Below are 17,034 nucleotides of genomic sequence, written 5' to 3' on the forward strand. Positions count from 1 at the left end.
CAATAAAAACATATTAAAAAAAAACACAAAAGAACAGGTGCGGTGCTTTGATTTCACGCTGGGCTCTTCGTTTCCTGTGACGACGTCCTTCTTCCAGGACCAGGTAGCGCAGCCGTGACAGTTCCCCACGCGTGTCTGTGCCTTTAATTTAAAACCGACGGGGTGTGGCTTCACAAAAAAAAAACTACTGTATCCGGAAAAATCGGATGGCAAGCCCCAAAAAGGTAAGGGAGAGACCTGTATCCGGAAAAGTTCACCTGCTGACCACTGAAGTTGCAGGTTTGTAAGTTTGAGGTAACTGGGGAGGTGTAATTGGAATTATGCTGGAGCCGCTGACAAAGTAATATGTTTTTATTTAGCTGCTCACGCCTAGCAGGTTGTTTACAGGTGTTGAAGTTGCGGATTACTGATGTCCTATTGTTGATCGCTGACTGCGGGCCAGGGTGGGATCTACAAGGAAATAAAACTTGCTGAAACAGGTGGCAAGCATGGGCGAGCTAGCCTCCGCGGGTATTTTCGGTGTTCTGTTGATTTGCACAACAGGTGAGCTCGATTTAGGAATTTTATTTCAAATCTATGATTTATATATTTACCCATTTGTTTTGTTTTCGTTTCTGTATTTTATTCTGTTGTGTTAGAGGGTACATTTTATAGTCGCATTAACGTTAACCTCCGAATTATTCCACACGTAGTTGGTATTAGTATTTTAATCAAATGTTACGGGGTTTTTTGCAATGTAGTGGACGTTGAGAGAGGGAGTCGTGAACGGACACACCTAAGATATGAACCAGGTGTACAAGTACGTGACGGCTAAAAAAAACAGGTGGGAGCCGGAGAAAGCCCCAGTCCGCAGGACGCGACAATAAGAGTAGGAGGAGGTTCCTCTGGACCTAGTCATAGTCTCATGGACTGTGAAAGCAGGGACATGCATCGCGTAGTTGACTGCAAAAACATCGGTGCGCGAACAGGTGTGAACCAGACACTGACGAACCAGACAGGTTTCGCTTTTCTTCGTATGCAGTGTCAATGTGCCATCGCAAGGGGGTCCTATCCTTTGGAGCGCAAGCCATGTTTTTAAATTTTCTATTTTCACTCGTCGTGCAAATATTCCTTCCTTTACCGTGCGGTTGGTTATACCATAGATGTACAGTATAGTCGTTATGTTTTGACGTTTGGAAATGCATGCCAGCGGTTACCACAAGCTGGCGTGTCGCACGAAGAGTCCGGGGGTGCCAGTGGCACGAAACGTTTACAAATATTGTGTCCGGCTGTGCTCCCGCCGCCAATAGGGAGAAATAGAGACAGAGATGCACTTTGTGCCGCGAGAAGTACTCTGGGATCAGACAAACATTCTTCTCTAAAATAACTAATCTAATCCCAGAATTCCGCCTCCTGCCAGAATTAGATTAGTTTCCGATTCTACTGGGGGAGGTAACTCAACAGAGCTTGCATTCCAGTGTGTGTTCCCCTGTCACAGCCTGAGGAACAGACAGTCTCCCAGTAACATTTTACGTGATGTCTGCAAATATCTAATAGTATGGTTGTACTCTAAATGTCAATGAATGTTGTGTTAATTGTATCTGCTTTGGCAACACTAATTCATTGGTCATGCCCATAAAGCTCTTTGAATCTTAATTGCGTAAGAGTCACTTTACTTTCAGGATTTTTGTTTACAGTTAGGGGTACCTTAACTGTCCGGTACTGCGCCTGCTAATGGATTTATCTTCATGTTTGTTTGTTTTTTTACAGTTGTGACTGATGCAGTTAATATAGAGGAAAGAAAAGCAACACTAGGAGAAACTGTAGTCCTTCCTTGTATTGACACTGCACCAAATAGAACATTGTTTATCACACAGTGGGTCAAGGATGGAACAATTATTGCAGACTCAAATTCCTCATATGTTCAAAGGTCCGCTATCCACTTTTCCATATTAAATAACAGTAGCCTACAGATCAGAGGCTTGACTGTGTCAGATGGAGGAAACTACTTCTGTAATATTACACCATCTACTTCCGCGGAGGAGAATCAAACACACATTAAACTGCTGATTTTTGGTAAGATATGTTTAGCCTTCTAATTTGTTAATATAATCTGTAAACACTTTTCTGAACCTCTTAATTGTTATTATGATTTTGGTTTCAAATAGAAATCCTGCTTCTGTGTGTGAAAACGCCCTTAGAAAGAAAATATGTCAACCATTTTGCCCATATTGCTTGTCCATTTGTTTAGGAAAGTGAATCTAAAATTGTGTCCAGCCATTTATCTAAGAGTTAAGGTATTAAGAGGAGCTGTTCCAGACACCCACAGCTTATTGTGTAAAGTAGGATACCCTGTTCAGCCGTGTAAATGAATTGTTTTTATAGTTTCCAAGTGTGACCCCTTGTTGTGCTGACTGTGTTGTCCCTGTCTGTACCCCTTAGGAATTTGTATACCTGACCCAAGTCTCTTGTCAATCTCCTTTCTTCTAGACTGAAAAGACACTGATTTGTGTTATCCTGTTAATTGTGCTGCAGACTTAAATGATATAATAAGATGTGGAACAACGTCAGCCATTGTCAATATAGGTGTGGAATGTGTACATTTTATTTAGAAAGTAGTATGTTTAACGAGACAACAGTTTTTTTTATTAACAAAGAATATTATTTTCTTTGGGTGCAGTGGAAAAAAACGTTCTTTTAACATGAATTTCACATTAAATCAATCTATTTAGTTAGCCAGAACAGTTACCTTTGGTCTGTGTAAACAGAAGTACAGTAGCTGTGCTGTGGTCATCTGAGTGTCAAAGTCAAAGAGTGTCATCTCAGCCATCTGCTACAAACATTCAAATTCTTTCCAACAGCCTGTATTAAAAAAAAAAAACAACTAGATGAGATCTCAAAAGGCAAGGATTTGTGTGGTGTCAGGCTAGTCCCCAGTGAATGAGAGAACAAGCCTAGGCTTGTCTTGTGTTGTTGCAGGTGGTCCAGAATATGAACTAGAAGAGCAAATGTGTCACCAACATTCCCAATGCAACAGTCCTTATCAAGAGCAACTCTACCATCCTTTTATCAGTTCAGGCCAGTCCTTCCCAATCTGAGATCTGACCTGGATTTTAGATGATTCGGTATCAAGAAGTAATGCCCTCGCCTCAGGGAGTGGGACCTCAATGTTGTTAGAAATGTTCCATATTTCTGGATTAAAACAGAGCGACAACAGCTAATTAGCCAGGACATCCAGTTTCTGGGATGTCAGTGACCCTATACCACTGCTGGTTTTCTTAAGGCACTTTATTTAATATAATTGGGGTGTTGATGTTCAGAGGATATTAGGAGGGTCATAAACCTGTTCACTGTCATCAAACACAGGAGTTTGTCTTTCAGGATCATTTGATATTTTTTGTTTTATGTAACAAAAATCAAAAGCTTTACATGAGAACAGATAAAGATGTATTTTTATAGCACACTGGGTTGAAGACACTTTAAAAACTGCTTCAGTAGTTTTTTGCATCACAAGGTAACATGCTTTGTACTTTTGTATTTAGGTGCTCCCATTAAACACCCTGAGTGCCTTTCTCAGATGGGAAATGCTTCCATGCAGCTCCTTCTGCGCTGTATTTGGATTGGAGTGTACCCTCTTCCCACACTGCACTGGACAGAGGAGTCAAGGAGTCTGGGAGACCACGAGCCTGTTCTCAATGTCTCCCAAACAGAAGAAAGCCTGGAGGTGACGCTTAACAGATCACAGCTACGTGATGGTCAAGAGCTCAGATGCACTGGGCATCACCCAGCGCTGGAGCCCAAAGACTATAGATCCTGCTCTGTGACACTGAGTAAGCCTATTTCCCTTACCCATTAATGTCCAGTAATGCATAAAAGTCTACGTGAGAGGCACAAAATCACTACCAGTTTGTGAAACACTCTTAGAACAGATGTTTGTGTGTGTTCTCCATCTGCGGTTTGATGGTACACAAGGGTAGATTGAGGGTAGATTATGCAGCGAGTAACACACACTTTTTAATGTGTATATCAGGTCTCAGCAGATCTGCTGATATTTTATGTATTAAATTCAGTGTAGAAACTGAAAAAAAATGTGCCATATTGCTTTCAAGGAATATCCCCTTATGTGAAAAGGAAGTTTTTTCAACAAAGCTCTTCCATGTATGCTTTTCAGAAGCTCCATATCCACAAGGGGACCCACTCGTCACTGCTTTTGCTGGGAAGAATGTGACGTTGAAATGCACAGAAACCGAATCTATACCACCTGCTAACACCACATGGCTCAAGACAATCAGACAAGAAAAAATAATCCCAAGCTCCAAGTACATAATTTCTCAAGATGGGCCTGTTTTTACCCTCACTATCGTTAACTGTTCCAAAGAGGAGGATGAAGGTGTTTACTTTTGCAGGAGTGAGAACCCCGTCAGCGTTCAGGAATTAGAAGTGTTCCTAACCATAAAGTGTGAGTTGAATTTGTGTTGCTTGTCTTCTTTTTTTTCTTCAAATTAATGGTCATATTCCTGACCTCATGTACAGAAAATGGCCTTTCTGATTATTATTCATCATTGGTAAAAAAAAAAGGTGTTTAATTTCACAATTAGTCACCAAACATTTCTAGTAAACCCTTAATTCAGAAGGGTAAGACATTGATCCACCCCGATTCATAACAAGCACCTTTGAAAGATGTTTTAAGAATGTTGCAGTGATACTGACAAAGATTGATACTTAAAAACAGTGGAGATACATGTAGATGAACCTTAACTAAAATGCTGTGGAACCAGTTTTCTCTCTGCCAAGTCATGAAAATCTCTGTAGAGTGCTATACTTTGTAGATTATCACCTAAATCCTTGCCACCTAACTCAACAGTTCCTCTCGGGTCCTGGAGAGTAACAGTCCATTTTGTTTTACAGATCTTAAATCTCCTGAACTAAAGATTAGGAATATTTGCAAGTTATTGATAATATACTCATTTATCTGAGAAAACTCTGGTCTTTTAGGACAAAGGGACATTGTGTTGTTTATTGGAAATGATTTCTAAATTATTGAACAAATTGCCTGTTTAATGGATCTCAGGTTGGTTGTCTTTAGATACTTGTGATTTAATTTTCTGCCCATAAAGTCTATGAAATTGGAGTTCTCCAAGACCAGGACTAGAGACTCCTACTTGAACTCCTTTAGAAATGCAGCAGTCTCCCTTATAGTTAATTTTGCTTAACAAGCCAAGCAACTTGTCAGAAAAGTTGGGAAATATGTGTGTACGCAGTTTAAAAACAGTTGGGCTTAATTTAATAACAGTCTTATAAACTTGCATAGGACTTGCTGTATGGCATGGACCCAAACTGTAATAACTACAAACTATACAAACTAGTATAATACAAACTAGTATACAAACTACTAGTAGTTTGCTAGCATACAAACTGGGGTGGTGTGGTGGCTCTGTGGTTAAGGATCTGCGCCTCTGGCTGGAAGGTTGCCTGTTCGTATCCCGTGGCCGGCAGAGGAATCCTACTCTGTTGGGCCTCAAGCCCCCAACAACTCCAGGGACACCTTATAACTGGCTGACCCTGCACTCTAAGCCCAAGCTTCTCTCCCTGTCTGTGTGTCTCATGGAAAGCCAGTTGGGGTATGCGAAAAGACAAATTCCTAACACAAGAAATTTTGGCCAATAAAGTGATTTTATCTTGATCTGCAAGTTAGAGCACATGTTCAGGGGACTTGTGGGTTTAAAGCTTCCCCCTTCTTCTCTAGGTTAGCTGAAGAATTGATTTAGGAAGCTTGCCACACTGCATCTGATGCAGTGGCTTTTTGTTTTCCAGCTTCTGCATCAAATGTTGGTGGGGTGATTGGTACATTTATTGCCGTCCTAATTGTTGCAGCAGGGATTGTTGCTGGTGTAATAGCATATTCTAATCGGGACAGAATATGCCTTGGTAAGACAATTTGTATTTGCATTTTGCTGTAATTGTAATTGTTAGCCTTAATTTAGGGTTTACCGTACAGTATGTTGCTTTATCATGTCCTCCTTTTGTTCTTCCACTCTACAATATAAAGTTCCACTTAGATTAATCATGAGAGGTTAATAATCTTTTTGAAAGTTCAGTAAGTGGCCTCTGATGAAAGGTCTCAGATAAACTAGTGTTGAGTATGCAACTGATTCAAGTGAAAATATTACTCATTAAAAATATTTAAGTACATTGAAAATAAGTCCAGTGCTAAGATTTGTAGTATAAAAAATCATACATTATTATAAAAAACATACTACCTCAAACTGAGTAACTTCTTCAAAATGTTTTTTTAGTTTTCAGAAAATTATTAAATGTATTTACAATATACAGTACAGTATATAATAGTTAATAGAAAATAAAAAATAATATATAGAAAATAAATTTACAAGAGGGCATGGTTAATATTTAAGTTATTTTAGTTTAGGATTTTTGTAGAAAACGTACTTTTAACTTTATGATTTCCTTCTCAGATTAAAAATGTAAATTGGTGAAGATATAAGTAACATTCATATTGATCTCCTTTCTTTATTTTGTAGGACACAGCTTTGGGTAAGTATTGAATTTCCAAATTGAATAGCTAAACCTTCTATGTCATGTGGAACTGTTGGTCCAACAATGTGAGTGTTTAATTGGGAATTTCCCATCATTCTTGATATGGGGATTTCCCTTGGCAAAGATTACTGTTGGGTAATAGTATAAGCAACAGGGAAAGTTTTAACTGCTTATAAATTAAACTTATTTTTAATATTTGTGGCTACATTAAAAAACACCTACAGAGACCTGATGTATCTTGTTGTGTGCATGTAAATTACAAAAATGTTTTTTTAATAAACGTTTCGATAATTGTTATCAATGTTCCTATTGATGTTGATTTTTACCCTTTTGTATTTCCTCAAAAGTGTTAACTTAATCAGCTTAGATGCAGATACAAAGGTTTTCTTTTTAAAAATAAAAAGCAGAACTTTGACAACACAATGAAAGAGGCCTTCCATGTCTGGTAATCCATCACTGATAGTGCCTGGCTACACTTATCACGAACGGGTGATTACAAAGTAGAGGAAGGTGTTTGGTCCATCTAGCTTGTTTGGTAGTTACTAGCAAATTGATTCAAATATCTCATCCAGCCATTTTCTGAAAGAAACCATGGTACCGGCTTCAATTGCATGGCTGGGTAACTTGTCCCGGGCTTGTGTAACCCATGCAACTTGATGTTCACGATTGCAGGAATGAGGAGAGGAGTGATGTGTTAAATCTGGTGGACTCGGATGAGGAAGAGCTCTTCAATGACCCTGCCACAAGGATCACAGCAGTGGCTAATGGACATGCCACGTCACTAGTGCAAATCCATCATAACTCTCCCGGTACGTCTTGTTGATTGCTGCATTGACACTGTTTGTGGAAGGTTTTATTAGGTTGAAGGTGAAATCCTAAGAAGTGGTCTCATATATACAGTATGCTGTTTCAGACATTTTATTCTTCATTTGTTCTGCTGCAGTACATCATGAAAACTCCTGAAACTTGCATTTTCAGGTGACATAGAAGACCTCAAGAGCACTGACTCAGAGAGAGGAGAAGAGAACACACCCACATCTGAGGAAGGACAGGCGACATTATAGCTTTCGGGGCACGGAGAGAAAGAGATGTTTTTATGGTTGTTGTTTCCTTATAGAATCAGCCAGTTGTATACCTGGTTTTCACTACCTTCTTGAAATGTCAGAAAAATTTCAGAGATGACTCCATTCATACTCAACATAATGTACAAATATAAATTTTTTTCTGAAAAAAAACAAATGTGTGTATAAATAACCACATACTGTAGTAATTTCTGGGTCATTCAGCAGAAAATTATCATTGATCATGAAAATTTGTATTAATGTTCATGTCATCTTAGCCCACTATGTTAAGTACGTTTTACTTGTCATGAACAGGCTGCTATATTCGACTAGTAAGTGGAACACGGTGCTTTTGTTCAGCACTTCATACTGTAAGTCTACCTTTTAGTTTTGTGTCTCCACAAATTCTGTTGGCTTTGCAAGAAATTGAAATAGTTTTAAAAGCTTTTGTTTCATTTGAAAATGTAATTTTAATTACAATTATTACAATTAAGATATTTTATACCACATATCAGAAGGCTGTTGGGTTGATTGAAAACTTTTTCTGATCTACAAAGTCCTATGTGTCCTCAATTGAATTAAATCTCTGGCAGTGCTATCTCAGCGGTCTAAAGTGAATTTATAAAGGAATAACACAAACTTTTAAACAACATTATGTATAAATGTATAAATATGTATGTATTATTTCAATATAAATACTTATGGTTTAGACTTCTAAATACAAATGCACTTTTTAATAATGGTTTCCATGTTTTTTTACTGCAAAAATATTTTTGTCAATGTGGAAAAATACAAACACCTTTTTATCTTTTAACCTGTATCTGCACCAAATGCCTTAGAAATTAAGAGAACCTTTTTAAAAAAACGTTACGCCTCTAGATGAGAAAACTTTATACAGTATATGCGGTAAAACAGTAAGCATTTGTATTAAGATTATTTTGTGGGAAATGGTTTGTCTAGGTTTTTAATCCATTGTGTAACCTGTCATGTTTTTGTGGGTTTACAGTTATTGTGAAGGTGAAATAAAAAGTCGTGTTTTCATTTTTTTAAAACATTGCAATTAATTTTGACTCTTTGATATTTTATCCGGGCACAAATTACAATAAACAATATATACATATAATATCAGAATAATATATGTTTTAGTTCCATTATTTAAAGGTGCACATAAGGAGGTTTACGTGGTTGATAATGTGGATCTTTGAAATCTAAGGAAAAATGATAAAATCACGAGAAACGAGTAACACTTTAGAGACAGTCAACATTTACAATATCTTCATTTATTGTAAAAATATTTAACAATAAATGTAAAATGCGTGAGTTTTTTTTTCCACGCCACATCGAAACAGTACATTATATAAGTGCAACTCGTATGCAATATCATGTAGTGCATTTGACCTAATGAATTGCCAACCTATTTGATTAAAAGGGTGGGATACTGGCTGTTAGTCCGAGCACACATAAATTTGCTCAAAAAACGAACCTAGTTTAAATGTAACTAATGTACGGATCTAGAGTACAACCATAAAATGTCAAGTCACAAAATCCAGTGTTAACGTATACACAAATAATTCAGTATCCTTTATGGTCGGCGTGGTCTCTATGACTACAGTTAATAAAAGGCGAGAACACGTGTGCAGGTCAGGTGATTAAACAGGAAATAGTTGGTTTTCATCTCGGAATCCTTATGAATAATACTTTGGGGGAAGGAGAAGACATAGGGGACAGTATATGAATGGGGGCTGAGTTGAACGATCTAACGAAATCCTGTTTGTGTTTTTGAAGATGTTTTTCGTCACGTAAATCGCAGGAATCTTAAAAAACCAGGGCTGCCTGCTCCAAACCTCCATGGAGCATAAAAAAATAACTAGGAAGTGAAAGCTAGCATAGCCTATGACTGATTGTGAAAGTCGAGGACGCAGGTGATTTGTAAATGAAGAGAATTTGATTCTTGCTGATTTATTAGCAGAGGTTAAAGACGCGCTGATCAGTCATAAAAGAAACAGAGCAAATGGAACTCAACCCATCTGATTTAAAACCGAAGGGAGGTAAGACGTCTAACCCGTAAGTCATGTACATATTAAAATTAAATCGACGAAAAGCAAATTCCTTCGATTGTCTTTTGTACGACGTTTCCGTGCAAATAGATTTATTATTTTGTGGATACGTGATAAAATACTATTCAAGCAATAATTTGTGTCTTAAACGAAGTACTTCACTAGGTAACGTCTTCTTGAGATTCTCTAGAAATAAGATGGCCTATTTCGTGTGCTGAATTTTAAACCATGTGATGATTTTTGTCGATTACAGTATTATAATTAATAATGTGAATGAGGGTTTCCGAATTTTAATATGTATCAGTATATTCGTCATGCTAGGATTTGGCTTATTCGGTTTAAAGTAGACATTTTATCATAACCTATAAATAATCTAAAACCGTATGACGGGCTAATTGGGGAGAAGAATGAAGAATCTCACTGTTGGTCACACTTTTCCTGTTAGATGGGTTAATATCGGCCCTCCAAAAGAATCCCAGTTATTGGTATAGATGTTTTAAAAAGAGACGAAGGTATTTCTTGTCGATTGAGCACGTCTCCTTTTACTTTTCAAACGCACGCAAGGACCACACCAAATACCGACTCTATCTTTAAAGTTATCTTTTAAGTAAATACCATCTGTCGGGTTTTTGATCCACGGAAAAGCTTACTTTTGCTGGATTAAGAACCTTTTCGTTCTCAAAATGACAATTGGTGCTGCCACTATTTCACAGAATACCGGCTATATTGCACAATATGCCGACTTCTTGCTTGTTAAAAAATACAGTTAGATCTTAACTTCTTTGTGTTTGAACATTTTAGACACTGAGGTGAAGTATACCGAATACCTGACAGTTATACAAATACGCTGCTTTTACAGAGTATAATTTTAAGATAGTAATTCTCAAACTGTCCGGTTACTGATCAAACTGAAATATTCTACCGACGCAATAACTATGCTATATAAATGCACATTTTCTTAAACATGAATCGGTGTTATCAAACTAAAATAAATCTGTAAATCTGAAATAAAGCTTTCAATAATAAGGTAGAGCATCTGTATCAGTTGCTAATTACCTAACGCATTGTTCCACCCTTAATCCTGTGTAGGTGTTATATAAAAAAAAATCTAAAAAATAGAAGAAATTGCACAAATATTGCATTGGAAGTTTGAATATGCGTAGTATGGAGTTTTCATTTGATCTTTGTTAGCTACATGGAACCAGCTTAACAGGTCCAGACGAGCTTACACACACTCCACATCAAAGGCAGCGTCCTGTATGTATTTATAATACATATGCAGCCAGATGTGAAGCTGCTGTATTATAGATATGTAGCACACTTTCTTGACAGTGGTGGTGGAACAAACCTACCAAAGGTGAGAAAACCAGTGTCTTTTATAATTAACTTATTTCTGTACTGGTGCAATCCTGTTCCTCTCAATAGAGACTGCCACGTTGATTGGTGAACTGAAACCAGTTCACCCTCAACTCCTGGATGGAAGAGCAGGTTGTGAGACCTGGAGTGTGGAATTCTCCCCAGATGGCTCTTACTTTGCTTGGTCACTGGGTCATGGAATCGTGAAGCTTCTTCTCTGGCCAATAGAACAGATCTCTGATGTGGGGTATGTGCTTGTAAAGTACTGTGACAACATCCAGCCATTTTCTAGCTGCTCATTCCAAAACAAGGTCCCAGGGAAGCCAAAAGCCTATCCCGACAGGCAACAGCTGTAAGGTTTCAACACCTTGGATGAGATTCCTGTCCTGTCCATTACAGGGCTCACACGGACACAGACACACTCACACCAGGGCCAGGTAAACTATACTATGTCTTTGGATTGTGGGAGGAAACCAGAGCAGAGAGAACATGCATACTCCATGCAGAAGGACACCAGGTCCGAAATTGAACCAGATGTCCCAGCACTGCAAGGTAGCAATAGTTACCACTGCACCTCTGTGCCTGCTGTTGCCACAACAACTGGGATGAATTAAAAAAAGTATTAGGTTTCCAAGTTTTTAAATGGGGACGCATTCTTGTCTAGAAGTAGTTTTAAAGTTTGAAACCTCTTCAGAATTTTCCAAGAGCTAATAATTGGATTGTTGTATTCCCCACCCCCCACCCCCCCCTTTTAACAACACAGGCTTCAGAGGAGTACAGCTTGCAAAAACCACATCTGTAATGCAGCCAGGAAGAGCCATGTTAACAAAGAGAAGACTTTAGACTGTGGACAGACTGTGTGGAGTTTGGCATTTGGACCGCGCTTATCGAAACAAGCAGAAAATCAGAGAGATGATGCGAAGGCTGGACCATCTAGTGGTCTGTCATCAAGCTTGCTCCTTGCCACAGGTCTTAATAATGGAATTATTAAGGTCTGGGAGGTTAAAACAGGTAACGCAACAAGAATCATATTAGACCCTAAAGACAATTAATGTGAAAATATCTTAGGTCTCGCATCTAAGCCCCTGAAAAGTGCATGAGTAAATCTGACAATCAGGTGAAGTGATTCTCAGAATACAGAATCTCAGTTAAGGCCCATCCCGTGAAACCGATGTAAAGATTAACATAGTTTATCAATGAATCAGGACAGTTATAGTATGTTAAGGAACAAGTAATAGGTTTATTCAATGCTGGGGAAAAAAGAAGAAAGAAAACACAATATTACGGCCGTGGAGCCTTCTTCAGGTGTCACCAGCTACTCACCTGAACTGTTATAGTATGGTGTCTGATAATGTAAAACAGTTCAGTGCAACAGCATGAAAACATTTTTTAGATTGATGTCATTCTTATCCAGTCCTGGAGAAGCTTATAAAATGTGCTGTATTGTTCAGCGAATTTTGAAAACTGCATTGTAAAAAAGTATTGTGAGAACTGTGCACCATGGAGCAATGGATCATGCTACACCATTTTCCTTGAAGAAATCTCCATGTCCACTAAAGACTGCAAGGCCAGCCTCATTGGAACAAGGATAGCAACCCCTTGTATGTCAACAGGAATGTATTCGAGTGGTCCATTTGTGTGCTAAATTTCATAGCTCCACTCTCTTGGTTTGGTGATAGTTTGGTGATAGCTGGTGAAGACTTATATACCTACCTATATACACAACCAGCTGTTCCAAGTGCAGTGTGATTTATGCTGTTCGTAATTATACTCTGTTTTTTATTAAGGTCACCTTCTTTTTAACCTAACTGAGCACCGGGATGTGGTGAGAGATTTGACCTTTGCTCCCAATGGAAGCCTGATACTTGTTTCTGGTTCACGAGATAAGACACTGCGCATCTGGGACTTAACCAAAGACCGTATGTCAATATGTCTTCATTCACTAATGGAATATTTGTCTCAGACTGTTCTATACATGGGATTTTCAGAGTCGCAACGCCGACGCCCAACAATGTTAATTTTGTAGCATTGCTTTGTTTAAGCTTTGAAACCCTTAAACAACGAGAGGGGATTTGGTTTCTGTCGGTAGCACAGCTCGTTTCAGTTAAATCATGTGGCTTGAGAAACATTTCTCGTTCACAGCCAGAGAGAGAGAGCCATTTCTTCCATTTCTTCTAAGCTACTTAGCACCCAAAATATTGTAAATCAGGTGCTAGAGTGGAAGTTTTACATCTACTCCAAAACAAGTGCTAATTGTTCCGCTTGAAAAGTTAGAGCAACATGATATCCAATTGGGCAATAGAGGAAACGCATTGATTTTACCTGGGGAGTGATTAGTTAGGGCTACCCTTGCGAGAGTACTGCACTCAGATTTATTCAGTATATTGCTCAGGTGCATAAATGGGATCACATTTTTACCCTTTTAAGAAAAACATGTCAGCTGGTTTAAATCATATTATAATCTACCGTATGCGATTGATTGATTTGGAGTTTAGAGCATCTGGGAAATGTCAGTTTTCACAGTTGCCTCCCTTCCTACAGGTAAAAAGGCACATGTGCTGACTGGCCATGGAAATTGGGTGTATAGCTCTTGCATCTCACCTGACTGCAGTATAATTGCTTCTGTTTGTGGACACAACCAAGTGAGTGATTCCCATCCTTTTTGAAAGCTTTTATTCAAAGATGTAATTAAAAAATAATTCCCAAAGATTCTTGGAAATTGCATTTTTGACAAACGTTTTCTACCACAATCAGCAAAAAATATTTATTTTCAGGGCATGGTTAGTTTTCTTTAATGGTGTCTTATTTAATCTACGTTAACCTTTTAGACTTTAAGGTTTTGCTTCCTGAATTAATAAAAGCCTGTTCTGGCTTTTCCCACAAGGTATACTTATGGAGCCTGCGATCATACACCTTCATCCGATACCTGGAGGGCAAGCACTGTCTCATTTCATGTGACTTCTCACCAGACGGAGCTCTGCTGATTACAGCCGCCTTCTCCAAGGAGTTAATACTGTGGGATCCCTACACTGGGGAGGCACTGAGGAAGCTGAGGTAAAAACTCCTATTTCAGCTAAGGACTTTTGTCTTTAAATGTCTCTTAAATATGAAACATTCTGTTTTAAATAGGAAAATCATTGTTAATTGTTTAAAACATGAGAGGTGGGCAGTATGTCCACTAATGTATTTTATTTCTTTTATTTACTGTGTCAAAAGTGGATGTAATACTGTAAATGTATATATGCTGCAGTGCAAAAGACTGCAAATAGGGTATATACTGTAGTACGTATTAAATGAATATAAAAAATTTAACCAAGCCTCATTTAACCTTTTTTATAACTTTATTATAAATATGCAGGTCTTTCAGGACCAACTGTTAGCTTAAAATAATTTTTTTTCACTAATAGATGGCCATGGACTTGCTTCTGCATAAAGCAGAGACATCAGAGACCTTTGAATTGTGTGTGTATATTATTTTACGTAATACTTATCTTCATTTGCTTGCTCAATAAGCTCAGCCTCTTCTTTCCCATCTGACTTGAAAGTGTTGGTAATACCATAGCGCTTTGTTGTTTGATGATTTTCAAACAAAATGTATGTGAATGTCTGTACATGAGTCCTTTAATTCAGCTTCAAGAAAAACTAAAGGCAACACTAAGCAAGTTGAAAGTGGAAGAGTTTTTCAAGCTACCCAAAACACTTCCATCTTCCCTATATGTGTCTCAGTCTTAATTTAACGCTTGACATTGTTAGATAACCAAAGGGTAAAAGAAGAAAAAAAGCTTAATCCAGTTTGTGAACATGGAGGGAAAATAAGTAAAGAAATGGAAGCAGCATTGTTGTCATTTTTTTTTGCAGTCATTGCTTCTCTCCGGAGTATTTTCCTGCTCCTCCTGACGTATCGATGAGAGCTGTGCGCTTCTCACCTGAAGGCTTGTACTTTGCCTCAGTTGCTGAGGACAGGTGAGGAATTAAGTGTCTGAGGTAAATTCAGTCCAGAAACAAAACAAGTGAAAAGTAATTGAAAGTAATTAAAGTCTAACCACATTTGCCAAAGTGCACCTGAAAATATTGGTAGTTCTGTAATGGCATTTGGCAGAAAAGCATTACATGATGGAAATCAAACCCTGAACTAAAATAGCAGCTTCTGGTGGACCTCCCTATATTTCCAAAACATGACTCATGACCATTCCATGTTGTTTTTCCCAGTTAAATTCATTTATGGTATATCCATTTAAATTGTCTCCCAAATGCCTAAAACTGTGAAGTGTCAGATGCTGGTAACACTGTAAATAGGAAGTAAGATCCTTAAATCTTATTTACTTAAAGTAAACAATTACTTAATTTAATTACTTAAAGTAATTAATTTCAAAGTTTTTTTTATTTGAAAACTGCAGTTGCTTTTCAATACTGGCATCATGGTTAATACGACAGTTTCCTCATTTGTGACCTACACACTAGCAATTTGGGTGTTTTAATTGTCTTCCAGGGCTGTGCGGATCTGGGCTCTGGGAATTGACAGTCCAGTAATGGAAAACTGTTACACTGGCGTCCATGTTTCCAATGGGCTGTGCTGCGCATTCCACCCACAAGGTGGCGTTGTCGCAACAGGGTAAATCATACAACTCATGAGTGTCACTAGCGAGTCTGATGGGTATTGGGACATGCAATAACCTGTCCTCTAAATACAGCTGACGGGCTGAGCAGGGGCGCTTGACCAATGTGTTCTGTTTGCAGGACAAGAGATGGTTATGTTCAGTTCTGGAGCACACCAAGGATTGTGCCAAGCCTTCGCCACCTGAGTCGCGTATCCCTTCGGCATTCTGTGTCCACGTACCAGGTGATGGCTCTTCCCATTCCCAACAAAATGAAGGACTTCCTCACGTACAGAACCCTGGCAAGGTGCCATGAAAGTAGTGAACTGCATCACTTGCAGGATGTTGTATCCTTGAATTAACGGGACTGGGTTTCTTTTAAATTTAAAAATTGAGATATTTCCGACGTCCAGTCGATTATGTAATTTTAGATTATATTTTGAGAGATTTATTAATTTAACTTTACATTATTTTTGTATGAACTAATATATGCCAAATCAAATTTTCATTTTTCTTGGTCAATCAGGAGATTTTCTTTCAGAAGAAAGTTCTGATGGGTTGGGCAATACTCCAGATAGGCATCTCAAAAATTGTTTTTGAGGCCTAGACCATCTAAATCCACTGGAAAGGCATAAGTGATAAGCATTAAAAGCGAACAAACACTGGTTTTAATTGAGTAATTTAACACAAATCTTTATATGCTAAAAGTGCTTAACTGGTTGATATCTGAACTTGCATAAAACATTTTTGCCTTTGATATGAGTAACCTAAGCTGAAAACAGAAAACACTATTTAAATTTGGGATTTGCTCAATGTTATTCAGTCAGACATTAAAGTCAGTTCTAGAATAATAAAACAGGGTTGTTTTCAAGCCTTTATTTTCAAAGGTTGTGATACTTTATTTTTTTTGTAATTTATGGTATTCATATCTATATGATTTTATAAATGTATATATCTCAATTGCTCGACTTTCATTCTGTAGTGCTTAGATTTTAACTAATAATTCTTAATGTGTGAGTTTACATTTCTAAAGTCAAGCATACTTGTTTTTGCACATCTGTGACTAGGAAGACTCTTAATGTGCAAATATGATGCTGTCTCTTGTAGTAAATGTATCTTTTCTTCAGTCAGTTGTAATTATTGTTTTTTTACAGTATCAAGATTTATTGTAGATGTTTAAAACTATACTTTTAATGGTGACTAAAATTAAAGGTTTCCCCCCTTTAAGAATAACTTTGTATTTTATGTGGTTTGGAGTACTACACTCTAATAGTCTCCTGTACAAGGGCTTCTGGTCTAAAAGAGTAATAGAATAAAATAGAAATAAGAGTCTATTCAGAAAAACTAAAATAACCTGAAAAACAACGTGATGTCAAAATGTCTATTGGGTTTTGTCAAATCCCAAATTACTTACATTTTAGAAGCCCAAGA

At 37.8% G+C, this 17,034-nt stretch overlaps 2 protein-coding genes across 4 annotated transcripts; both read left to right on the forward strand.

The window, feature by feature from the left end:
* Nucleotides 1–236: 236 nt before the first annotated feature.
* On the forward strand, nucleotides 237–8,649 carry vsig10 (V-set and immunoglobulin domain containing 10). Its single transcript, XM_069182228.1, has 8 exons — nucleotides 237–543; nucleotides 1,750–2,055; nucleotides 3,522–3,809; nucleotides 4,151–4,438; nucleotides 5,794–5,907; nucleotides 6,519–6,531; nucleotides 7,207–7,343; nucleotides 7,513–8,649. Exons 1-8 carry the CDS (start codon nucleotides 489–491, stop codon nucleotides 7,596–7,598), a joined length of 1,287 nt encoding a protein of 428 aa, XP_069038329.1. The 5' UTR covers nucleotides 237–488; the 3' UTR covers nucleotides 7,599–8,649.
* A 581-nt stretch (nucleotides 8,650–9,230) lies between these two features.
* Nucleotides 9,231–16,729, forward strand: wsb2 (WD repeat and SOCS box containing 2). Of its 3 annotated transcripts, XM_006640311.3 has the most exons (9): nucleotides 9,231–9,643; nucleotides 11,078–11,255; nucleotides 11,772–12,019; nucleotides 12,796–12,927; nucleotides 13,550–13,650; nucleotides 13,893–14,062; nucleotides 14,867–14,971; nucleotides 15,498–15,620; nucleotides 15,746–16,729. In XM_006640311.3, the coding sequence occupies exons 1-9, from the start codon at nucleotides 9,607–9,609 to the stop codon at nucleotides 15,963–15,965; spliced, it is 1,314 nt and encodes a 437-aa protein (XP_006640374.2). In that variant the 5' UTR covers nucleotides 9,231–9,606; the 3' UTR covers nucleotides 15,966–16,729. The 3 variants fall into 3 exon arrangements, with proteins under 3 accessions (XP_006640374.2, XP_015221881.2, XP_015221880.2); XM_015366395.2 differs by lacking the exon at nucleotides 11,078–11,255 and having other exon boundaries at nucleotides 9,231–9,659; XM_015366394.2 differs by lacking the exons at nucleotides 9,231–9,643; nucleotides 11,078–11,255 and adding an exon at nucleotides 11,278–11,445.
* Nucleotides 16,730–17,034: the final 305 nt, after the last annotated feature.

Source organism: Lepisosteus oculatus, chromosome 22 (genome assembly GCF_040954835.1).
Source record: "Lepisosteus oculatus isolate fLepOcu1 chromosome 22, fLepOcu1.hap2, whole genome shotgun sequence".
In the NCBI taxonomy this organism is placed as follows: Eukaryota; Metazoa; Chordata; class Actinopteri; order Semionotiformes; family Lepisosteidae; genus Lepisosteus; species Lepisosteus oculatus.

What these genes read in the sequence shown, in the direction of transcription:
- vsig10 (XM_069182228.1), top strand. Translation starts at nt 489, where the DNA reads ATGGGCGAGCTAGCCTCCGCGGGTATTTTCGGTGTTCTGTTGATTTGC. An exon ending in TCTGTTGATTTGCACAACAG is followed by an intron (nt 544 to 1,749) that starts GTGAGCTCGATT and finishes GTTTTTTTACAG; the next exon opens with TTGTGACTGATGCAGTTAAT. An exon ending in AATCCATCATAACTCTCCCG is followed by an intron (nt 7,344 to 7,512) that starts GTACGTCTTGTT and finishes TTGCATTTTCAG; the next exon opens with GTGACATAGAAGACCTCAAG.
- wsb2 (XM_006640311.3), top strand. Translation starts at nt 9,607, where the DNA reads ATGGAACTCAACCCATCTGATTTAAAACCGAAGGGAG. An exon ending in CTGTTTGTGGACACAACCAA is followed by an intron (nt 13,651 to 13,892) that starts GTGAGTGATTCC and finishes TTTTCCCACAAG; the next exon opens with GTATACTTATGGAGCCTGCG. An exon ending in GCCTCAGTTGCTGAGGACAG is followed by an intron (nt 14,972 to 15,497) that starts GTGAGGAATTAA and finishes ATTGTCTTCCAG; the next exon opens with GGCTGTGCGGATCTGGGCTC.